The sequence below is a fragment of the Lonchura striata genome, chromosome 3 (genome assembly GCF_046129695.1).
Source record: "Lonchura striata isolate bLonStr1 chromosome 3, bLonStr1.mat, whole genome shotgun sequence".
NCBI classification, from domain to species: domain Eukaryota; kingdom Metazoa; phylum Chordata; class Aves; order Passeriformes; family Estrildidae; genus Lonchura; species Lonchura striata.
In genome coordinates, this window is record NC_134605.1 from 24,989,362 (window position 1) to 25,012,455 (window position 23,094).

The 23,094-nt window shown below is 43.9% G+C and overlaps 2 protein-coding genes across 3 annotated transcripts; both read left to right on the forward strand.

Moving 5' to 3' along the window:
* Window positions 1-398: 398 nt before the first annotated feature.
* On the forward strand, window positions 399-6,446 carry CCT4 (chaperonin containing TCP1 subunit 4). Its single transcript, XM_021540303.3, has 14 exons — window positions 399-609; window positions 1,074-1,126; window positions 1,367-1,456; window positions 2,054-2,162; window positions 2,687-2,829; window positions 3,119-3,240; window positions 3,329-3,461; window positions 3,801-3,940; window positions 4,138-4,234; window positions 4,546-4,656; window positions 4,897-5,027; window positions 5,122-5,356; window positions 5,874-5,987; window positions 6,267-6,446. The coding sequence occupies exons 1-14, from the start codon at window positions 492-494 to the stop codon at window positions 6,282-6,284; spliced, it is 1,614 nt and encodes a 537-aa protein (XP_021395978.1). The 5' UTR covers window positions 399-491; the 3' UTR covers window positions 6,285-6,446.
* A 1,630-nt stretch (window positions 6,447-8,076) lies between these two features.
* FAM161A (FAM161 centrosomal protein A) lies at window positions 8,077-16,923 on the forward strand. 2 transcript variants are annotated; one of them, XM_021540305.2, is made up of 6 exons: window positions 8,077-8,217; window positions 9,373-9,620; window positions 10,058-11,242; window positions 13,929-14,028; window positions 14,464-14,615; window positions 15,201-16,923. In XM_021540305.2, exons 1-6 carry the CDS (start codon window positions 8,098-8,100, stop codon window positions 15,799-15,801), a joined length of 2,406 nt encoding a protein of 801 aa, XP_021395980.1. In that variant the 5' UTR covers window positions 8,077-8,097; the 3' UTR covers window positions 15,802-16,923. The 2 variants fall into 2 exon arrangements, with proteins under 2 accessions (XP_021395980.1, XP_021395981.1); XM_021540306.2 differs by lacking the exon at window positions 8,077-8,217 and having other exon boundaries at window positions 9,472-9,620; window positions 10,114-11,242.
* The last annotated feature ends 6,171 nt before the right edge of the window (window positions 16,924-23,094 follow it).

Consider the following 23,094-nt stretch of genomic DNA (forward strand, 5'->3'; position numbering starts at 1 on the left):
CGGCTCTGAGCCCCGTCCCTCCCTCCGCCCCGGCTCTCCCCAGGCTCTGAGCCCCGTCCCTCCCTCAGCCCCGGCTCTCCCCGGGCTCTGAGCCCCGTCCCTCCCTCCGCCCCGGCTCTCCCCGGGCTCTGAGCCCCGTCCCTCCCTCCGCCCCGGCTCTCCCCAGGCTCTGAGCCCCGTCCCTCCCTCAGCCCCGGCTCCCTCAGGGCGGAACCCCCGGCCGCGCCCTGGCGCCCCCTAGCGGCCAGGAGCGCAGCGCGAGACGAGCCCGGCCCTGCCCGGCGGGAAAACCTCCCCTAAGCCCCCGAGAGAGCGCGCCGCTCCTCTATAGGCGTCCTCGCCGTTCGCCGGCAAGGAGGTGGAAGGGGGCGTTCCGCTGGCCGCTGGAGCAGCGCGCAGGCGCGCGTCGGGCAGCCCCGCGGGAGGCGAGGCGGAAGGCCCCGTTCTGGAAGCATCCCGGGCCCGTCCCGCTGTGTCCGCTCGGCCCGGCCATGCCCGAGAGCGCGGCCGGCAGGGCCCCCGCCGGGGCCGGCAGCAGGGCCAAGGGCGCCTACCAGGACCGCGACAAGCCCGCCCAGATCCGCTTCAGCAACATCGCCGCCGGCAAAGGTGCGGCGGCCGAGGGGGGAGCGCCCCGGGGCCGGGGGGAGCCGGGCCGGGCCCTCGTGGGCCGCGATTGGGGCGGGGGCGGTGGATCCCCGGTGCCGGGCACCGCCGGGCCGTGCCCCAGGGGTGCGAGCGGGAATTCCATGGGTGCGATGGTTGGGAGCTGCCCGGGATGGGGGTGCGGCGTTGGTCGCTGACACGAGTCCCGGCCGCGCTGGGTTCTATTCCTTTGTGATTGCCCAGACTTAAAATGGCTGCAGTCAAGCGGCAGGTAATAATGGTTTAAAAAAAAAGAACTGTGGAAATCAGGCTTGAGACTGCAGCGTTTTGCATCACTTCGCTCTTTGGGATCCTTTAGTCTGCCTGGGAACTTAAAAGGGGTAGGCATTTTCTTTTCAGAAAAGACGTTTAAATGTAGTGGTTTTAGTTCTTTAAATCCTATTGGAAACGTTTTTTTCTCTTCTTAGCTGTTGCCGATGCAATTAGAACGAGCCTTGGACCAAAGGGAATGGATAAAATGGTAAACTTTGTGTTTTAAATTCTCAAAACATTAAGCTTACTGGAAATACTGTAAATTCAATGTGCCTTATAGAGGATGCCACATTTTGCCTCAATTTTTTGCCATGTTCCAGGTATTTAAGGGAAAGTGGGAACTGAATAGACATCTTCCTTTGGAAAATGATGTTAAAAAATATTTTGAGCCTTAAATGAGAGACTTGCAGCTGCTAATCACAACTGTGTTCCTGCCCTTTATTGTCAGATTCAGGATGCTAAGGGAGATGTGACAATCACTAACGATGGTGCCACCATCCTGAAACAAATGCAGGTTCTGCACCCTGCAGCAAAAATGGTGAGTGGTTTCTTTTCCATTCTGTGTAGATCAGAGGAGCATCACCCAGGATAGTAACAGAGCAGGAGATTTTGTGTCTTGTGCTCCAGGAGCATTTATTTTGATTGTGGTGTGTGCTCAAGAGTTACAAACTCTTACTTATTTATTACCCAGTGCCCCTTATGCACAATTCCTCTGGACATGTTTTAAAACATAAAAAAAATGAAATTTTAAGAAAGAATATTAAGAAAATGTAGTCCAAACCTTCATGTGTCATTTGAGAAGGAAAAACTCATGTCCCAAACCATTAGGACAGAAGGGAATAAGTGAAGGAGGTGTGACCAGATGGTCTGAGGATACAGTAGCTGTCCTTTGAGATGTTCAGTGGTCATGGATTTGGTTGTGGTTGGAGATGGAATTGAGCTTCCTGTGATTTTCCACCAGAGAAGGAAAAGGCAAACCTGTAAGATAGGTGTGTTCAGTTTTAAATTTGGGAATAAAAGCTCTGCTTCTGGAAGTAACTTACAGTACCCTAGCTGTATTTTGTTCAAAGAAGTGTCTGGGTACGGGTAAACAGCAATCTGTATATTAATTTTTTTGCCATAATTTCTCCTTTAGTTAGTAGAGCTGTCAAAAGCACAAGATATTGAAGCTGGTGATGGCACAACCTCTGTTGTGGTCATTGCTGGAGCTCTCTTGGATGCCTGTTCCAGACTCCTTCAGAAAGGTAAATATAATCATTTAACATGCAGAGACTGTAGGTACTGAAGTCATTTTGTCCTCTTGCACATGTGGGATAAAGCTTAAAGTAGCTGTAATCAGTTGGAAGTATAAAGGGTGCATCCCACACTCCAGGGAAATTGGGGAGTTTCATACAGGACTGTGGGAAAGCAGTTTTTGAAAATCTGAAATTTTATCAGTGTCAGCCTCCTCACAGGCATCAGCTGAACAGCAGCAGCTTTAGGAATGCCAAGAGAATTTGGAAAAAGTGTTTCTGGGATGTCAGGGATCACAGGGAAATGTGCTGGATTTATCTGTGAGGATAAATTGCTTGGAATGTTACAGTTTAAATAGCAGAAAATAATGAGTGAGGTCATATACCAATGAAGAACATTCTGCTGAAATGCCTTCAATTTGTTCTGACCTGAGCATCTCAAGTTTTAAAATGGAAGGAGATGGTGAAGAAGAAACAAAAAGACATGTTTTTGAAAGGGTGAAGTGTCTAACAGGCATTTTTAATGCTGTGCACAGGAATTCACCCCACCATCATTTCGGAGTCATTCCAGAAGGCTTTGGATAAAGGTATCGAGGTGCTGACCAACATGGCCCAGCCCGTGGAGCTCAGTGACAGGGAGACCTTGCTGAACAGTGCAACCACTTCCCTCAACTCCAAGGTACAGCTGCACTTGGACTGGTAGTTCCAGCCCAGGCAGGCCTTGTAGCTTTTCAAGTCTAAAAAAGAGCAGTTCCATTTTCTGTACATCCCTGGGTGTGGGTTTTATCCCACGCCAGAATCACCACTCTGTCCTTGCCATGGAGCAGCCATGAAGAAGATGCCTTCTTAAGACATCTTTGCTTCAAAATTCTGGCATCAAATATTGAAACACAGCAACAATATTGTGGAACTGCTGTTCATCAGGGTGAAGTCTCTCAGCATGGTTTATTTACTGTTGAATCCCTTAGGTTGTGTGTCAGTATTCCAGTTTACTTTCTCCAATGAGTGTGGATGCAGTGATGAAGGTGATTGACCCAACTACAGCCAATAGTGTGGACCTCAGAGATATTAAAATTGTTAAGAAGCTGGGGTAAGAAACAATTCGTAATTAGACACATTTTGTCTCTGTGAACACAGCTTTCCAGAGTGCTACAGTCCTGGGTTGTGTTTGTTTCCAGGGGCACAATTGATGATTGTGAACTGGTTGAGGGACTTGTCCTGACTCAGAAGGTGGCAAATACCGGCGTAACCAGAGTGGAAAAAGCAAAAATTGGTCTCATTCAGTTCTGCTTGTCTGCTCCAAAGACAGATGTAAGTCAGAATGCGGCTATAGCAAATCCTCATCCTCTAAGACTTGGGACAAGCAAACGGAATAACAAATGCTTCTTTAAGATGCTGTGGTGTCAACTCCATACCACAGCTAGAGTGAAGGGCTGCTGGATCCTAAAAATCCAGCATGGTATAAAAAACATTGTTTAAATTATGAATTACGTTTCAATTATGTTAAAAATTGCTTGAACTTAAATTCAGTGTTACCTGAACTGTTTCTAATAGTATTTTGCTGTTATGCTTGTTTAGAACTACAGCATCTTTCATTAAAGAATGTGGCATGCTTTGACACTTGCTTTTTTCTTTTTTTAATTGAAATAGATGGACAACCAAATTGTTGTTTCTGATTATGCTCAAATGGACAGAGTGCTGCGTGAGGAGAGAGCCTACATCCTGAACCTGGTGAAGCAGATCAAGAAGGCTGGGTGCAATGTGCTGCTCATTCAGAAGTCCATCCTGAGGTACGTTAACACCCAGGCACTGGCCCTCTGCGGCACAGTAGGAATTGTTTGGAAAACTGAAGCCAAACACAAATCACACTTAGCAGAATAAAAATGGCTGTACCAGCACCCAGCACTGTCTGTATTTGGAGTTTGATGGCATCCTTACTTTGTACTCTGAAGAATTTGAGCACTGACTCCTTGCCTCTCATTTTCAGGGATGCTCTCAGTGACCTGGCCCTCCATTTTCTGAACAAAGTTAAGATCATGGTGGTTAAAGACATTGAAAGAGAGGACATTGAGTTTATATGTAAGGTAAGGTGGGTCATATAAATGAGCAGCAGTGTTTTAAAATCTACCCCCAAACTAACTGCCTAGCCAGGGCCAGTTTATTGTGATATTTTCACAAGTTTCATGTTTTGACTATAATGCAAGAGCAGACATTGCCCTAAAAAACATTTCTGCTCTTTTGAGCATTCACACTTCCATTGAAGGATTCAGGATACATGTAAAAGCTACAGTCCCTTCTGCATTTTACTGTCATATGCAGAAGAACAACATGCTGTGTACTTGCTGACTCTGCAGTCAGTCTCTGGATTAATTTTTTTTCCCCATTATTTTTCCAGACTATTGGAACTAAGCCTGTGGCTCACATTGACCAGTTCACCCCTGACATGCTGGGCTCTGCTGAGCTGGCAGAGGAAGTCAGTTTGAACGGTTCTGGGAAACTGATAAAGGTGAGCAAGGAACAAAGTGTTAATACCTACTTAACATCTGCCTGATGTTTTAATAACTGGTAGCTGTGGAATTTATTACATTTAAGTACCTGTTTCTAATCTCTGAGTAGCCACCGGCACAGTGGTTTTGGTTGGCCAGACATCAGTGCTGTTACAGAATTTGAAAATGCCAGTGGCAGTGTCTTTTTGTCCCAAACTTCTATTTGTTCCCCAATGTCAGTATCTGGTTTTGTATTTTAGATTACAGGCTGCACAAACCCTGGGAAAACTGTGAGCATCGTGGTCCGTGGATCCAACAAACTCGTGCTGGAGGAAGCTGAGCGCTCCATTCACGATGCCCTGTGCGTCATAAGGTGCTTAGTGAAGAAAAGGTAATGTCTCAGTTGGGTCAGTTAGTAACACTTAAAGCATGATTGTGTGTGCACTTGTGTGAAGTGAGGTTTGATGTCACTTCTGTGCCCTCAGGGCTTTGATTGCTGGCGGTGGAGCCCCAGAGATCGAGCTGGCGCTGCGGCTGAATGAGTACGCCCGGACGCTGAAGGGGATGGACTCCTACTGTGTCCGTGCCTATGGGGATGCACTTGAGGTCATTCCCTCCACCCTGGCTGAGAATGCAGGGCTCAATCCCATCTCCACGGTGACAGAGCTCAGAAACAGACATGCCCAAGGAGAGAAAACAGCTGGCATTAATGTCAGGAAGGTAATGAGGGGTTGTAATACCTGGGTGTTACAGGGGAAATGCTTAACCTCCTTAGGGTTGGACTAAGGAGGGGGCAAGCTGGTAGCCTCCCTAAAATTACAAGGAAATTACAGCTTGTTCTCTCACGAGCTCACCCTGAGCATTGATAATAGCAGATATTATCTGCTTTATGCACACGACAGGAAACATTTCATGTCTCCACAAAAGCGATTCAGCTACAACAAAAGATCCATTTAGAATGATCTGTAGGTAGGATCTACAATGAAAGGTGGTCATGAGTTGAGAGTAGCACCACAGCTTTTTCTCAGTTGGCAGTGTTGACCTTTTTTGTTGGCTAATTTTGACTGGATATGGCAAGTGCTTGGGGAGGGAAGATGTGTGCTGTAATGCCCTTGCTGCAGTTGAAAGCCTTGTGATAGTCCAGGAGTTGACTGCCCTCAGGATTCTGGTCAAAGAAAAAGTGCTATATGCGACTGTAGTGTGTCTTGCACAAAGTGAAAGCTCCTTGTTCGCCTAGGGTGGCATTTCCAACATCCTGGAGGAGCTGGTTGTGCAGCCTCTGCTGGTGTCTTTGAGTGCACTGACCCTCGCCACAGAAACCGTGCGCAGCATTCTCAAGATTGATGATGTGGTGAGTGGTGTTGATATTGTGGTTTGGGTTTTCCCTCCTTCACAAGCATCAGCATGTTGTCATTCATTTGCTGTGCTTCAAAATGCAGTTACTGTGTGAGTGTTCTCAGTTTGTGTGCTGCTTAAGACCCTTCAGCTTTTTAATAACTTCAAATGAATTATAAGTACTGCACCATAAAGCAAGAAATTAGAGTTACTAAAAGCCCAGGATCTTTAAACAAAGAAGGAATTGTGATATATCCTGTGATTTCTTCTGCCTGACTCTGTGTCCTCCCTGCAGGTGAACACTCGAGGATAAGCTGAGCAGAGGTGGGGACCATGGCCTCAAGCTCTTGCCCTAGCACCTGTGTGAATTGTCTTAAACTCCACCAAGACTGATGTACTTTGATCGGGTTTAACTTAAGTTGGTTTTCAAAAAGAAAATGCTGTTATATTAATAAACACACAGTAGTCTACCTGACTCTTTGCTGTTTAATTTCTCTTGGAGTTTATGTTCAGTTACGTTAGCTTTTCTCTGCTCCTCTTTAGGGCTGAAATGTTTAAGGCAACCAGTCACTTCTTGTGATACATTCTAAAAACACCCTTGAAGTGCACTCTAACAACACTTACCTAGTTTATAGCTGCTTCTCCCAAAGCTTTCCCTAAGGGAGTAGTGGTACTGCCCTCAGCGATGCCAGGCTAGAGGGGAGGAGGATCTTTGCAGTGGGAGTACCTCCCATTCCTTGCTTTCCTGAGGTGTGCATCCTGATGCCATCACATGATCCAGAGCCCTACAAAAAGTGTTCTTCCCATGGTTTCCTCCCCCTGGCCCCAGAATAATTGCTTTTCCCAAAGCTGGCTGAGAAGTCAAAAGTACACTGCTCTATAACAATGCAAATTAGCTTTCCAACTCCTAATTCTTAGCGTGACATTTTGAATTAACCCTTTCATCTCCATTATTGCTACATTGAAACAACCTGATTCCTTTTCATGTTTAAAGGAGAGTGTTTCTTCCATTTCTTTTCACATTTCTGTTCATGATTGGTTGGTTTGTTGCATGGTTGGTTGGAGTAAATTTCCACCATGGTGTTGATCTGTTGTGACTTGCCAAGTAGAACAGAGTAACTCAACTACTAATTAATAAATTAGACAATTGATTTAGGCATTAATGTTCTGCATTAATTATGCATTGCCTGTTGAAAATCGCAAATAGTGCCTTACCCCGCAGAGTCACATCCAACAATGATCTTAGTTTATGTACTATGATTAAAGTTTTCATCCCCCATTATCACAGTTAAAATTATTGACAAGAATTACAGCATCAATTGTGTGTGATTTAATCACAGAAAGTATTTATAATTTCACTACATTAAATAGGTCCATCCAGCATTAACTCTGCTTTGTAGAGGAATATGTCCTCATAGAGGATAGAATATTCCTAGGGCAGAATATTCCTGCTTCTGGTTTAGGATAGAATATTCCTAGGACAGAATGCTCCTGCTTCTGGTTTAGGATAGAATATTCCTAGGACAGAATCCTGCTTCTGCTTTAGCCTTACCATGCAATTGCTTACCTGAAGTACAAACTTCAAGACGGAAAACCTTCTTTAATAACTTGAGGGCGCGAAAAACGCAGGCTCGCCTGTGAGAATTGGAGGTTCCCACTAAAATCCTGCAAGAAGTTACCTAAAAATCCGCACGGGCAGCGGCTGCGAGCGCGGCGAAGCCCAGCCCAGCCCAGCCCGTGGCCGGCGGCGGCGCTCGGGCCGGGCGTTAACGCGTCGCGCTCCGCCCCGCCCCGGGGCCATCTCCGCGAGGCGGAGCGGAGAGGAGCCGCCTCCCGGCACCGCCTCCCGGCCCCCCGGCACCGCCTCCCGGCCCCCGGCACCGCCTCCCGGCCCCCCGGCACCGCCTCCCGGCACCGCCTCCCGGCCCCCGGCACCGCCTCCCGGCCCCCCGGCACCGCCTCCCGGCCCCCCGGCACCGCCTCCCGGCCCCCCGGCACCGCCTCCCGGCCCCCCGGCACCGCCTCCCGGCACCGCCTCCCGGCCCCCGGCACCGCCTCCCGGCCCCCCGGCACCGCCTCCCGGCACCGCCTCCCGGCCCCCCGGCACCGCCTCCCGGCGCCCGGGCATGGAGGACGCGCACCGGGCCGCCCGGCTGGCCGCCTCCTGCCTCCGCACGCCGCTCGACCCGCGCACACGGGCTCCCGCCGCGCTCTACGAGCGGGGACCGCCGCCCGCCGCCGCGCAGGTACCGCGGGCACGGCCGAGGGGCTGCTGGGCACCGGGGGACGGGGGCTCCGCCTGAAGCTGCTCTGCAGAGGGGTCACACGCGCAGACACACACACACACAGACACAGACACACACACACACACAGACACAGACACACACACACACACACAGACACACACAGACACACAGACACGCACACACAGACACGCACACACAGACACGCACACGCACACACACGCGGGGGACACCTGGCAGATGGCCCGGCCGCAGCGCCGATCCTTTAATAGGCTTGTGGCAGCGCGGCGTCTGGAGACCAGATGTAGGAACTGGCCTGGCCTGCCCTGCCCAGGAAAGGGGAAAGGGCTGGCTGGCATCGTTCCGCGGGTCGAGAAAAGGAGCTTGGCTCCTACACGCCGGTGGCAGCAGCAGGTTCGGGGAGATGGAGTGTGCTGGCGCTGGGGCTTCTGTGTGGAAAAGTAGTCCTCTAATTTTTTTTTTTTTTTTTTTTTTTTTTTTTTTTTTTTTTTTTGGTAAAGAAACTGGCCCATGACTTTTTAAAACATGCTGCTTAGAACAAAATGAAGCTTTTGTGATGCTGACTAACCTGGCTTTAATAACTTCTCTGACTTGTGGTGTAAGCTTTAAAAATGCTTAAAGAGTATTCACTGCACACAGCTGCAAACTGACAATCAGTATTGGAAATATAAGCTGCACAGAATCCCTGTCATTTCACAGTAAGTTATGGAAATGGAATAAACATTTATGCACCGCATCTGTAATTACTTCTTTTCAGACTGGTTATGGAACTAGGAGGCAGAGAAGGTTCTGTTTGCTTGTAAAGAAAGGCATTTTTAGAGCTGCATAGTAATCAAGGAAAAATTACACTTTACAAAATAGTTAATTTTTTTCTTTTGGTAACTCCTTTTGATTATATTTCCTGTTATAAACATTGATTACAGGGCAGACTTGGGAATTTTTACAGGCTTTAAATAGGACCCTTAGGATAAAAATTAATATGCAACAAGAACATTCCATGTACTTCTACATTAACATTTGTATACAGGTATCTCTGTGTAACTTTAGCAATCCTTAGACTTAATTAGAATAAACCAATATTAAGAACCTTGTTCCCCTTCCTTCTAGCAGAAAAAAAATTATGAACATCTCTTCTAGGATGGCTTCGACTTGGATTCAAATACTAACAGAGAGCAGGCCTCCCCTCCAAAGAGAGACTGTGACACGTGGATAGACTTTTCCAAAATGTACAATTCAAATCAAGAGTATTACTTGAAGCTGGAAGAGTTGAAGAATGCCCACATGGAGACAATGGCAAAACTGGAAAGTATGTATCAAAACAAACTCTATTTAAAAGGAGTACAAGCCTTGGATAAAAGAAATGACACCTCTCCAAAGTGCTGTAGGTAAGTTTGGGGGCAGTTCAGTTTTTTAGCTGAAGATTCCCAAATGCTTTGCAGGCAGCTGTGTTTCTGGGCTGGAAAGTGTTCCACTCCCCAACACTCATAACCAGATAATCAGAGAAAAGTCAGTTTTGAAGATAAAACCACTCATTTCCTTGCTAGTGGTCTGTGAGTTTTAGAGATGCGTGTGCAGCAGGGATTGGGCAGCACATTTAGGAAAGCACAGGGCCTTTCCCAAGTCAGGAAGTGCTGACTTGGTGACCAGCACTAAAACCAGGATCTGCTTTGAGTGCCCTGTGTGCTGCTCTTTTCCCTTCTCTTGCCCCTCAGCCACTTGTTTTTGTTTCTAGTTATGATTCCTTAGAGTGGAAGTCACCAGCTTTGCATCAATGTTGGACTGGCTCAAACCAAGGGTTTTTTTCTCCCTCTTTATTTTCAAGGCCAACTTGGGACAAGAGTTCATATCAGCCTCTTAACCTGCACAAATCCTTTTCAGACTCAGACTTAAGTGATCCCTTGGGCTCGAGCGTATCGGACACGTCTGATGAAGAATTAGTGTTTGAAGAAAACTGCAGCGGAGCTGGATCATCCTTATTTGCTAAGCAGCAGATTGAAAAAATGTGGGATGGCTTCTGCCTGGAAGACTACATTTCCCATGCCAAGCACAGCTTGCCCAGCTCACCAGCCTGCAGGAAGGGGCACAAGAAAGAGAAAGTGTGGTCCCCCAGAGTCACCGTGCCCAAGCCCTTCCAGATGACCATCAGAGAAGCTCAGAAGAAAGAGCAGAATGTCAAATCCAAGTCACAGATTGAGCTGGAAAATCACTTACTGAAGAAGCAGCTGGAGGAGGAAGCAGAGTGTCAGAAAAAGTTCCGAGCCAATCCCGTGCCCGCCGCCGTCTTCCTGCCGCTCTACCACGACATTGTGCAGCGGAACGAGGAGCGCAGGAGGTCTGTGAGGGAGAGGAGCAAGCTCAAGCTCCTGGCTACCCAAAAGCCCTTTAAATTCATTGAGCGAGAGAGGCAAAGGCATGAAGCCAGGAAAATGCAGTTAAAAGACCTTTCCCTGCCTGAAAATAAAACTAAAGTGTTCAGAGCGAAACCAGTCCCAAAATGTGTTTATAGTCCAGATTTCCGTGACAAGGTAAAGGAGGAGGAGCTCTGCAGGGAAATCAGGATCAGGATGAGAGCTGAGGAGCTGCTACAAAATTCATCTGTACCCAACAGCAGACTGGCCTTAAAAGAGACCAACAAAAAGAAGAAACACAAGAGCACTGAAGCAAAGCGAATGGAACACAAGCTCAAGATCAAATCGAGCATTCCCGATTTTGAACTCCTACATGAGAAATTCCAGAAACGCCTCCTGCAACAAAAAAAATTAAAACCCCTCACAGTCTGTGAGCCTTTCGACCTCTGTACTTCATACATTCCCTCAAAAAAGGACAAGATCTTGAAGGACATGCAAGAGGATGAGGAAAAATTGAAGGAAACAAGGTGGCCATTTGCCTCTCCAAGACGGAAGCCTCAGATGGGGCAGTCAGGGGCAAACCCACATCTCCTGGGCGAAGGAAAATCCAAACCTCCCAAAACCACAGAATCCACGAGACGACGGCTGCAAGCCCTGAGGTGACTGCTTGGAGATGCTTGACTTTATGTATACTTGAAAAGTAGATTTTTTTTTTTAATTACTATGTATTTGGTATTTTATTTGGTATTATTTTTGGTATTTCTCAATATGTAGTTAATTCTTCCACGCAGCGAATCTAGGATTTCATTTGTTAATATAAGGGCTTATAATATAAATCTTAAAATATTTAAATATAGGACTTAATTAGTATTTATTATTGTTAAATTTATAATTGTTAAATTTATTATTGTTAATAGTGCATTTTTGTCACCATGTCTCTAAGAAGAAGACAAATGACACTGGTTTCCCAGGATATCCTGAATCCCTTGAAATGGCACATACGTTGTGTCCTCTCATAGCAACCCTGTTTTTCTCTTTGGAATCATCTTTGCCAAAGCTTCCTTTGAAGTCTTGCTCTAGATTTAAACTGAATTCAGCCTTAGTTTATTTTCCCCACCAGGAATTCCCTTGAGGAAAAGAGAAAGGTGGAAGAACAACAAAAAAGGAACAGAAACAAGCAGAAACAAAGAATGAAAAAATTCCAGAAAATTGTGATGGCTCGGGCTGAGGCCAGTGACCCACATCAGAGCCTAGCTCAGATGTCTAAAACCAGATTAAAAACATTCAGGTATTTTGTTGCATTCCCCTGAATCCTGAACACCTCTTTCAACAATGAGAAGGAGAGGTTTGGGATTGCACTGTATGTTAAACATACAGTGTGTTAAAAAAAAAGCACAGTCTAAGTTTAGATACTTACACGTGGTAAATTAAACATGGTGCAAGCAGCTGGTGAAAAAGTGGCCAAATTTAGCATTTCGACTGGGAAATTTTTGCCAACCTGTATTGAGCTCACAATATAAAAATATATAGCATATAGAAATATATATATACCACATTAGATTATTATGGATTCAGTAACAGGAGAGTCCTGTGTTTTCTCCATTGATATATCAATTAAAGAGGAAAAGGTTATAAAAATCAAAAGGAAAGGGAACAGTGTGGATACAGAATATCCTTACAGAGCTGGTGTGGGTACCATTTTGATGCAGCAGTGGACATTTCACAATTCACTCCTTTGTCCCAGCAGGTCCCCACTGAAGAGGGAAACAAAAGTGGGAATACTTGAACTTCACAGTGTAACAGCAGTGAGTGAGGAGGCTGCTTGGTGCTCAGGAATAATGGAATCCAAGGTTCCCTGCAGTAGAGATGCAATGCAGAGAGTCTGTGTATGACTGAGCACACAGAAGAGCACAAGGGCCTTCTTGGAGTGCTGTAAGCTGCCACTCCAGATGCCTCCAGCTCTGACACAGCTCTAACCCCAGGACTGCTGCTTGGCCTCGTGGCTGGGGCTAGTTTAACCCTTTCTGCTTTTCTAATCCTAAGAAAAATAAATCCTGTCTGAACAAGTCTTTAGTGAAGTTTGTGATCTGGCCTGGCACAATGGTACTGCTGCAGTGTTGTCAATGTAAGGTGCTGTTATGTGGGGATGGTGAGAGACACTGAGTGCTCTGCCCCTGTTGCTTCATGCCTGGGCAGGATTCTTGTGCAGCAAGCACAAATCCTAATTTGCAGTAACCTGGCATACTGTTAGTAACAGGAGCTTTATAATCCATGTGTCCTCGAGCATGTGATCTGCTGACTCTGGGACAGAAGCAGAAAACAGCTGGAGTCAGAGTAGGTGAAGAATTAAAGAGATCCAGTAGGTGATTGTAGATGTGATTTGGGTTTGTTCAACAGCAAATTTCACACTACAGTGTTCAGCTTAATCAGATGTCAGGAGAGTAAAATGCTGGGTCTCTGGGTGTAAAATGCTGCTGTTGCAAAGCAAGATCACTTCCCTGGTGCAGGTGTTGAACCTGATAATGCTCATTTCAGCACAGCTGGAATGTGTCGCACTGGCACGGTCTGTCAGTGGCAGACAGACAGACATTCAAAGCAAACCTTGGAAGTTGATTTCCCAGCATGGTGAGGAATTCAGAGATGGTCAGGGGGAGAGGCTGGAGGAAACAGAGGTGTAAAAGGTCCCCCTTGATCTCATCCTTGCCCTGAAGTACCTGACCTGCAATGCCAGATGTACCCAGTACAGAGGCACATCACTGACCTGCCTGTCCCACTCTGAGGAAGGGCTACAACCCATTCCACCTGGATTATCAAATGCTCCCTGTGATCCCAGAGATCATTCCAGTTATGAATCAACAGTTTCATTACCCTGCTCTATTGATTGGGCCCTTGACAAACCAACTCAGGAAAAAAGTGTTCTGTGATCTAGAGCGTGGCCACCTCTCTTGGGTGATCAACTGCTAAAGTAGCAAGATGCTTAACATCAGACTTGAAAAGTACAGATTTTTATTTAATGCACTTAATTTCCTGTGGTGTATTCTGTTTAATTTTGCTTAGAACAACTGGAAGATCTGTATAAAATCAGCATGTAAAAACCCCTAAATATCCACATTTCTTTTACCAAAAAACTTTAAGAATCCAAACTCGGCCTCTGTTTAAATCCAGTGGCCAGGACCTGCCTCTGCTTAGCCAAAGTGACTCCTTCAGAGATGAATTGTTCAGTACCTCTAATGTATCTTGAAGTATAACAACATTTAATTTGTTATGAGCAATTTAACTACTGTGGAAAATGACTCCTTGCACTATAAATTAATAATGATTTCTCTTGTACTCTGCTCCCCTTAGGAACAACGAGAAGCAGAGAAAGCAGGAATATTTGCAAGAATTGCAAGAAATGGAAGAAAGAGTAAAACAAATGCCATTGCTTTTTGAAAGAGTTGCTCAGGTTGCCTTGTTTCTGAACTACTAATTAATCTTGACTGATACCAAATAAGACATTTGTGGTGTGACATTTTTAGAAGATACTTCAAAAGCACTTTTCAGGGCAGTCTTTCTCCATTTCAATCTCTGTTGCCCCATCTCCATGTAAATATCAGTCATTTTTGAGATGTGCTTGCACAGGGAACAGAGAACTGTTGTAAATGTGTCTGGATCAGCTACAACATGAGTAAATCTGACCACAACCAAGCATTGCTGGTACAGAAAAGTAAAATCTGGTATTAAATTTTCAAGTGGTGTTTTGCCATTCTTACCTTCAGTGAATAATCATTGCCACTTGTCAGCAGCAATTAATGAATCAGAGGATTAATATAAATAAGAGTATCAAAAGCCAGGCATTTAATGCATTAGATAACATTTAACCATTGTGGTTTTTCTACAGAAAAATGCCAGAATAGCTGCAGAAAAGTATTATTCAAACAGACTGAGAGCACTGGGGATCTGCCCAGAGTTTGTTTCAAAGAAAGGAGGAGCAGCCAAATCACTGCAGTTCTCCACTGCTGGAGATTTTACCTCCAGTGCTGGCAGAGCAAGGTACAGATGACAGAAAGCTTTTTCTTTTTACCCATTACATATCTAACGATTAGAAAATTTTCCTTGTGTAGATTTAAGGGTTTTATGATTTTCAGTATTTTCCAGGGAACTATTTGACTATGTGGTATGTTAACATTAGTATGTATTTTTGATTATTTTTCCTGAATTAAATATTATTTCATAAAACAGAGGAGAACTGCTCAACCAAACTGGTTATGTTATGCAATGCAGTTCAAAGGAAAAAAGAAGAAAAACATTCCTTCTTTGTTCCTTTCATCCGAAAATCTGGCAGGTTGCTGTAAGTCACTACCTTTATGTTTTAAAATTTTTAAGTGAACTTTATTAAAATAGTTTTTCGTATCTATTGGGTTTTTTGATTTAAAAGGAAGCAGAAATTTAAAGAAAAAAATCAGAATATATAATACTATTGAGTTACTTTTTAGCATAAAGAAGGTGTGTCCCCCCTTCCCTTTCCTTCCCTTTTCCTTCCCCCCAGCCAAGGCTACCAGGCTTTGTCCTGGGTTACATAAAGGTAGAAAGCATCTTCTCAGAGAATAAAACCCCACATGCAATTTGTCTTTTCAGAATCACCAAGGTTAAAATGAAAAAAAGGGGATCCTTTGAGGAAGCAGCTGGTGACAGTCCCCAGTCTGAGCAGTCCTGGGAGGAGGAGGAGGAGGAAAAGAAGGGAAAACGTGTCAAAACCTCCACCCCAGATGAGCAGTGCAGTGACCTGGAGGATGGGGGTGAGGCCAGAGCCAGCCCTGATGTCCTTGAGCCTGAATGGGAGGAGGAGGAGGAGGAAGCCAGTGCAGACCTGACACTTGGCCATTCCCAGGAGGAAGAGGAGGAGGAAGAGGAATCAAAGGCAGGCCCATTGCTTGGTCATTCCCAGGAGGAGAAGGAGGAGGAGGAAGAGGAGGAAGAAGCAAAAGCAGGCGCATCTCTGGACCATTCCCAGGAGGAGGAAGAGGAGGAGGAAGCCAAGGCAAGCCCATCCCACGGCCATTCCCAGGAGGAGGAGGAGGAGCATGAGTCCAGACCCAGCTCCCAGTCTGACAGGCCCCATGAGCATGAGGAGGAAGCTCAGTCTGAGCCCGAAGCTGAGGGTGCCTTCCAGTATGAGGATGAGGAGTATGAGAGTGATGATTCTGAGGAGGGGGCCAGTGATGAGGAAGGGCACTGACAGGAAGGGCTGGGACTCAGGAACCTCTTACACTGCTGGCTGTGCTTTTTGAAGCACTTTTTGTATTTACAATGTTGCTTCCTCTAGAAACCATCCTCTCCTGTTCATAGTTATCACAACACCAAGCAGGTTATGTTCTTTTTATTTTGGGGAAAAAGCTATTACCTTTTACAGCTGCTCCAGATGAAGAGAATAACAAAAGAATTCAAATTCTTGAAGAAAATACTCAAAGCCATCCCTGTTTTGAAATTAATTATGGTCTCATGTAGAATTCACAAGGCTTCTCTAATGGCAGCAAGCAAAACATTTGCCTGGGCTTGGCAGATTATGGGCACTTTAAAGATCAAGATATATTATTAACAATTATATCAGACACCAGAAAAAAACTTGGTGCTTTGCTACACATCCAAAATTCCATATTTTTACTTCTTAGTTTGTGAATTTTTACTTCTTAGTTTAGGAGACCTGCCAGTGCAAGAATTCTGTTTGTTTTCCAGTAAGAAAGCTCAAGTTGCTAGTTTTCACCTAGAAAATAATTTAGTATTTCTGTATTACTCTTCTTTGTTGCACTCTTCTGTGACATGAGTGCACCTCTATTCTCAAAATGAGCTGCAACCTCATTGTTTAATAATAAATTAATAAATTACACAGTGTGCTGTGTAACTGCTGAGGGCTCATACGCAGCTCTTCCCATGGGCTGGCAAAGCTATGGCAGATTTTGGAGCAGGAATTGCCATTTTATCCCTGGAAAAGGGGAGAAATTTTACCTCAGGTAACTCCAGTTGTATGAAACTATGCAAGGAAATGCTTTAATACCTCTTCTTATACACTGGCTACTCAGGATTTCAACTACTCCACAAAACACTCTCCAAAAATGTTTGGGATTTGGATATTTTCTTATATCTGTAGTACCTTCCCCTACTATTACTGACTTTCTTGCAAAAAAAAAATTGTCATTATTTTTTCCTCTTTATTTTGTTAGACAGTTTCTCTATGTTTGGAAGTTTTTTAAGCATTCTTACTTTTATTTATTTTGCAAATGTGAACATAACTAATGTGAATTTGAAACTTTTTTTAAACTTGAATAAAATATCTGTGAAATTATTAATCCTTGCTTCACAAGGAAGTTTACTTGTGGTTGTCAATATTCTGTAACTCTGAAGAGTTGTACAATTACCAGTCAGATATGATGGGACTTGGCCCTTTAGGAAATCAAATCCTTTTCTGAAAAAGGCAGAGGACCTCTAAATTATGGGATTTTTCTCAGATTAGTTGAAGTGATTTCAAAGGAAAAAAAAGAAGTCAAATCTGTTTCTAAGATTTAACAGCACTCACCTAAGTATTCTAAAAGAACAAATAATTATTGAACTACTGAGAAAGGGATTAAAAATACCTCTAAAATTACTCTGAACATAGAGAAAGTAGCAAAGCCAATGTTTTTTAAGGTTTTAAAATGCGTTGGGAATCTGTATAATTCAGATTGAGTTTGTCACTGATTTTTTAAATATTTTAAATACAAACTTTAATAATTACAAAATTAGGAAACATGATAAACATTCTATAACCAGGAAGTGTTAGGACAGATTTTGGAGGTTATGCCTCAGTTTTTTTTAGCATTTCTGGAAAAGAAAAACAGAATATTGTGGCCTAAGTAGATCAAATTGATTAAGGTTTCCCAAGATTTCCAGGAAGCATTTCTAGGACATAAAGTGCTAGCAAAATATCTTAAAAAAAACCTACCTTTTTATAGGAAAAGAAAGATCCTCATGAATGGGTATTAAAGGAACCATTTATGGAAATCACTTGGAGCAACAGACTTTTTAGACAGGGAGGATAATGAGATTTAAGTCAAAAAAGCTGTTCAGAAATTGCATTAGAAACAAATGGATAAACATTCCAATAAGGAATTAAAAAGCAAAGAAAAATCAGAGATGGCAGAATAGAAACAAAGACAGACAGGTCAGGGTGAATGAAATTCATGAAGCAGTAAAAAATATTTTAAACAAAGACGAGTCATGTACACCAGTCAGGAGATGAAAAATAGTCTGGCCTAAAAACCAAGTCATGGTTTGACCTCTATTTTTTTTTTTTTTTCAGTGAGGATGATTTAAATGTAGACAATCCAGAATAACTAATAGGATGAGAGCACTGGGAAAAAAAAAAAAAAAACCAAAAAAAAAACCAAACAAAACCAAACCTATATTTAAAGAAAAAAACCCCAATAACTTCAACATGAAAATCGAAATCCAAAGGTGATGTAATAGATGCATTTTAAGGCACGAAGCTCATTAAAGGAGAAATACTGATGAGTTATGCTTTCAGGGAAGCCACCTAGCAGGAGGGAGAGGAATAGGAAAGTTTCTCACAGATTATTGAATATTCTGTCTTTAATATTATAACTAATGGCCACAGCACAAAAGTAGGAACATGTTCAAAAATTTGCAAAGAAAATGAGAAAGGTGTATCTGAAAAAAGGGATTTAAAATACAACATGGGAGGAAGGGGGTAACTTTGCATGTGAACTGTAGTATGAAATAATTTCGAAGTGCAAGAATAGTGCTCCTATATAATAATTATATTTCTATTCTGAAATAAGAAGCCAGAAGTTTGGGATATTGTGCTTTTTGAAGCACTTTTTGTATTTACAGTGTATCTTCCTCTAGAAACCATCCCCTCCTGTTCATAGTTATCACAACACCAAGCAGGTTATGTTCTTTTTTCCTTTGAGGAAAAAGATATTATTACATCATTACCTTTTACAGCAGATCCAGATGAAGAGAACAACAAAATAATTCAAATTCTTGAAGAAAATACTCAAAGCCATCCCTGTTTTGGAATTAATTATGGTCTCATGCAGAATTTTCAAGGCTTCTCTAATGGCAGCAAACAAAACATTTGCCTGAGCTTGGCAGACTATAGGCACCCTAAAGATCAAGATATATTACTAATTATTTCTGACAGTGTGTCTTTCCCATTGGCCACAAGCTGAAGTCAAACATGAGTTTTGTATAGCGAATACATTTGTCCAGGAATACTGTTTAGTTCATTATTACAAGATATGACAGCTGTTGGCTTACAAACATTAAACTGATGAAATAATATAAATTATATAAAATGAGATGAAATTAAAAATAGTTTGGTGTCTGTCCTTATCCTTCAGTGGAATTATAGTTTTACATCTTTTCTGGTAATTACTTGGCTTTAGGGGAAGAAAAAACCAAACCTACAAACAAAAACCTTTGCATACTCCAGCAAAACTCAAAATTGCTTATTTCTTCAGTAGAATTCCAGGAATTTGAGGAATGAACTAAGAACTCACAAAGAGTATCAGAAAAATTCCTGATAATAAAATCCCAGCAGTCAGCTGGAGCAGAGAAGTCAGGGGTCCCAGGGCTAAGGCATGAAGAGGGTGGGAGGGGGTGAAGGTCAGCAGGTGACAGGGAGGTGACAGGGCCAGCAGGACATCCCCCAGCAGCTGTGGGAGCCATGATCCCTGTCCCACGGAACTACATCCCAGGATTATTGTCCCATCCAGTGGGACAATCCCCCCACAGGCTCAGGGGCTGTAGCACAGAGGAAGCAGATGTCAACAGGCCAGAAATACTCTTGTTTTCTCATCATTAACACCATGAGATCAGGTTTAATTTCGCGACCACAAACACCATGGAAGCCAGCTGTGAACAAGACTGAAAACAAAATTATTTGCACCTGCACAGCTCCAAACTTGCTACTAATAGTCAGTGCTCAGTGCCATAAGCAGATTACACAATAGTTAGGAAGGTGACAAAAAGAAGGTTAGTGAGATTAGGCAGGTTGCTGATTAACTGTAGCAACCAAGCTACCAAAGCAGCCTGGAAATTCTGGTTGCCAGGATAATGAACTGATACAAACCACATTATTCAGATTATTTCAGACACAGCTTTCCACACTTGTAGGTGTACCTTGTTCTCAGGTTAACTTGCTGTACTTTTTAATGTGCCTCCCATGCCATCCCACATTTTTCTAAGATGGGTGAAAGACACACAGAGTATGCTTGCAATAAGTAGTAAAAGCAAACAATCAAAAAATCAGCTTTTGGTGTGTGTCATTCTTTAAGATCTGCTCTGGGGGGTTCCATCCTGTAACAACTTCATCCCCAAGGTACTGGAATTGCCAAGGGCACCATCCCAGCTACTCCAGCAATGAGCTCTCAGATCAGCCCCACAAACAGTTGTGTGTGAGGCAACAGCACTCGAAAAGGACCAGTTTGGGGTTCTGAAGTCTGAGTCTTCTAACCAAAAATGCAACAGCAAACATTGCTCAGCAGAATTCCAGCCCAGTGCTGCAGTTCATCTGACTGACACACAGGGGCTGCTCATGCAAAATATCCACTCCTAACACACACCTACCCATGGGTTCATAAAATCTGTGATGCAGCAGAACCGTGAGACTTGCCGGGGCAGTGAGAGTTCCTGTATCCTTTGCTTGTTAAGCAGACTCAGTTTATCCCTGGTGAAGCCTTCCTTCTCCTGGTGCTCTGTTAATGCTGATTTAACTGGGGCCTAGCGAGCTGAGGCTGAGTTGAACTCTGCTCTTGGAGATCACTGGGTACCTGTTTGCCTGCTCCAGCTTGTTCCTGACCCTGAGAACTGGCACACAGCCCCTCCTGTTCCCACAGCTCCCTCTCCTCCCTTTCCCACTGAAAGGCAGCTCACTGTTGCCCAGAAAAAGCCCTCAGTTTCCAACCAGCCACACAACTCCTGGGTAATATTCAACTTTGTGTAAAAGGTAACTAGGAAAAAGCTGTTCAGGTTTATGCAGCAGTCAGTTCTCTCTCAGACACCTCACAGGCAGCACCACAGCCAGCTCAGCTCTCTGCCTTCCCACCCTCATGCAGAGCCAGAAACTACAAAATGTGGAAAATCCCAAAATCCCATTTGAGGGCACCCAGTTGAACTCTGCACTGGTAACCTGTGACTGCACTTGATTTAACACTAAATGAAAATCAAGTTCACCCTGGAAGATGGTTCTGGGGAATAGTACTCTTTTTGAGTCAGAGTTGCCATGTCCCAAAAGAATTTCCATTCCCAGCTTCTGCTGGCAGCTGAAGGGGCAGGGAAACCAAGTGGGGAACATCCAGGACCTTCCAGCACTGTCCCTGCTTTCCATCACATTCTCACAAGTCTTGTATCTCGACAAAGAAAGCTCTACAAAGTCTGCAAAAAGCTTTGAACTCCTCAGGCAAAAGACATTCTGGAAGGGATAGGTATTAGGATAAAAGAGCCAAGTCTGTAGATGAGATGCCTGAAGGTCTCTCAGAGCAGAGCACAAAATTATCCAAAGAAGCTGCACATCCCAATTTGTCCACTTACACAAATCATCCTGCAATAACCAGGTAGTTTCCATGATGGGGTTGGATTTGGGGATTTTTCTTTAAATATTAGATTTATCAGAGCATCAGTAAAACACATTTTCTAAACAATGGCACATAGATGCTGAAAATCTGCTTCCCTTTTATTTGTTATTTGTGCTTCATCCTAACTCACTGCCTCAGTCTCCTTTCATACGTCACCCACTCAACACAAGCCTCCAGCTCTGCTGTTTCCTTCAGTCATCATGCTGCAAAATAATGGAAAATATCATAGCCTGATAAATTACTTGTAATTTGTGCATTAATGGCTGTGGATACATAAATGAGAACAAAGGGCAGAGGCAGAAGAATGTACTTGGTAAAGTACCTGTGAATTCTTTTATACTTTACCAATGTCTGCTCTCAAAGAACTGTTTGAAAGGAATTAAGTTTGTTTCAGGTGACAGGGAGCAGTCCCTCTCCTTTCTCCTGGCTACTTACTGTTGAACAGGGTCCAAGGTTTGTAAAGTCCAGACCAAAAAGTCCTTCTGAGCATCCAGTAACTCTACTGAGCTTGCTGAAGTAGTAGAAATAATCCCAGGAAAACACTCCAGAGCACAACAGAAGTTCTTTCCAGCCATTTTGGTGAGGATTAGTGGATGCAGAAGGGGAGGGAAGATCAGATGACTGCTAATAAAGATGGAGAAGCAAAGAATGAGAGGAGCTGTTCATTTGTCTCAGTGAGAACACACAAGCACAGCCCAAGTGTGCTTTTCTTTTTTTTTTTCTGCTTCATGTACATAAATCAGTTCTCAAATGCACCCAGGGATGTGACAATCATTTCCCCCAGACTTCTGTTTTAAGCCTAGCACACGTTTTTGGTGGTTATTTTGGAACTATGACAGTCTTTCAGGGTTTTTATTTGTTTGGGTTATGGCTTTTTGGAGAGAGTGAGTGGGGGGTTGTGTAAGGGTTTGGGGTTTTTTTTAGAACTTCCTGCAGCATATTCTCTTTGGACTCTGTATCCCAGACAATTTGCTGCAGAACATCTACTTATATCCCAGTCACACAAAGAACAATCACAACAAGAAGTATTGTACTCTCTGCTATAAACACTGGTAGAACAAAATAGTAAGATTAAGGGGGAAATAGTTAAAAATAGAACTCCTTTCCTTACAAAGGAAATAACATGATTTTCACCCCAGCTTCTCTTGTCATTGTTACAACAATGGTTCATTTTAGGCCGTATCTGGCTGCACTTGGAATCAGGAAACCCTGGCACAAATGTGCTACAGCAGCTTGTGCTTTGTTTGCACTGAATGCCTGGGCCAACACTGCAGGTTTCAAGTGACTTGCTGGAGGTTAACAGAGCTGTTCCAGGGGTAACATTTTCCTGGAGCAAAATTCCAACCATATCCCAGTGCTCCAGAGCACTGGAAACTGCAGGACAGGAAAGTGAGGGTGACTTGTTGCAGCATCTCAGCTCTCTGGATAAACTTGGCCATTTTGCACTGGGGCAGGTGTTTAGTGGCCAACTGCTGATCGGGCCTGGATCCCAGCTTCAGAAAAGAGGGATGTGTGACATAAAAGCACTTAACAGCACATTTCCAAGCATTTATTCCCAGGAAGATCCCTACCATTGACTTTGCAGGAAGTACAACTGAGTTCTCAGGACCTGACCTGTTAAATACTGGGTTTTTTTTTTTTCATCTATCCATTCCCCTTAGCCTCAGATCAGACTTGTAACCTGCTAACTGACATCCCTGGAGAACATGGAAGCATTGGGATATCTTATCTACATCCCCAGAATTCATCTTCACTGCCACCACCAATATAGTGTTTCTCTTCAGACCACAACAAACACAAAATTCATGCTGAGGCTGCTTGCTTCTTTCCTAACTAATAAGATCCTTTGATATTCCTGTTATTTTTCCCAGTAAAAAGCTAAAAAAGCCATTTCAGGC

Bases quoted from the DNA above. Each gene is read 5' to 3' on its own strand.
- FAM161A (XM_021540305.2), top strand. From the start codon at position 8,098: ATGGAGGACGCGCACCGGGCCGCCCGGCTGGCCGCCTCCTGCCTCCGC. The intron at 14,029-14,463 runs GTTGCCTTGTTT...GTTTTTCTACAG, and splicing joins TTTTTGAAAGAGTTGCTCAG to AAAAATGCCAGAATAGCTGC. The intron at 14,616-15,200 runs GTACAGATGACA...TTGTCTTTTCAG, and splicing joins TCCAGTGCTGGCAGAGCAAG to AATCACCAAGGTTAAAATGA.
- CCT4 (XM_021540303.3), top strand. From the start codon at position 492: ATGCCCGAGAGCGCGGCCGGCAGGGCCCCCGCCGGGGCCGGCAGCAGG. The intron at 2,163-2,686 runs GTAAATATAATC...TGCTGTGCACAG, and splicing joins TTCCAGACTCCTTCAGAAAG to GAATTCACCCCACCATCATT. The intron at 5,357-5,873 runs GTAATGAGGGGT...TTGTTCGCCTAG, and splicing joins CTGGCATTAATGTCAGGAAG to GGTGGCATTTCCAACATCCT.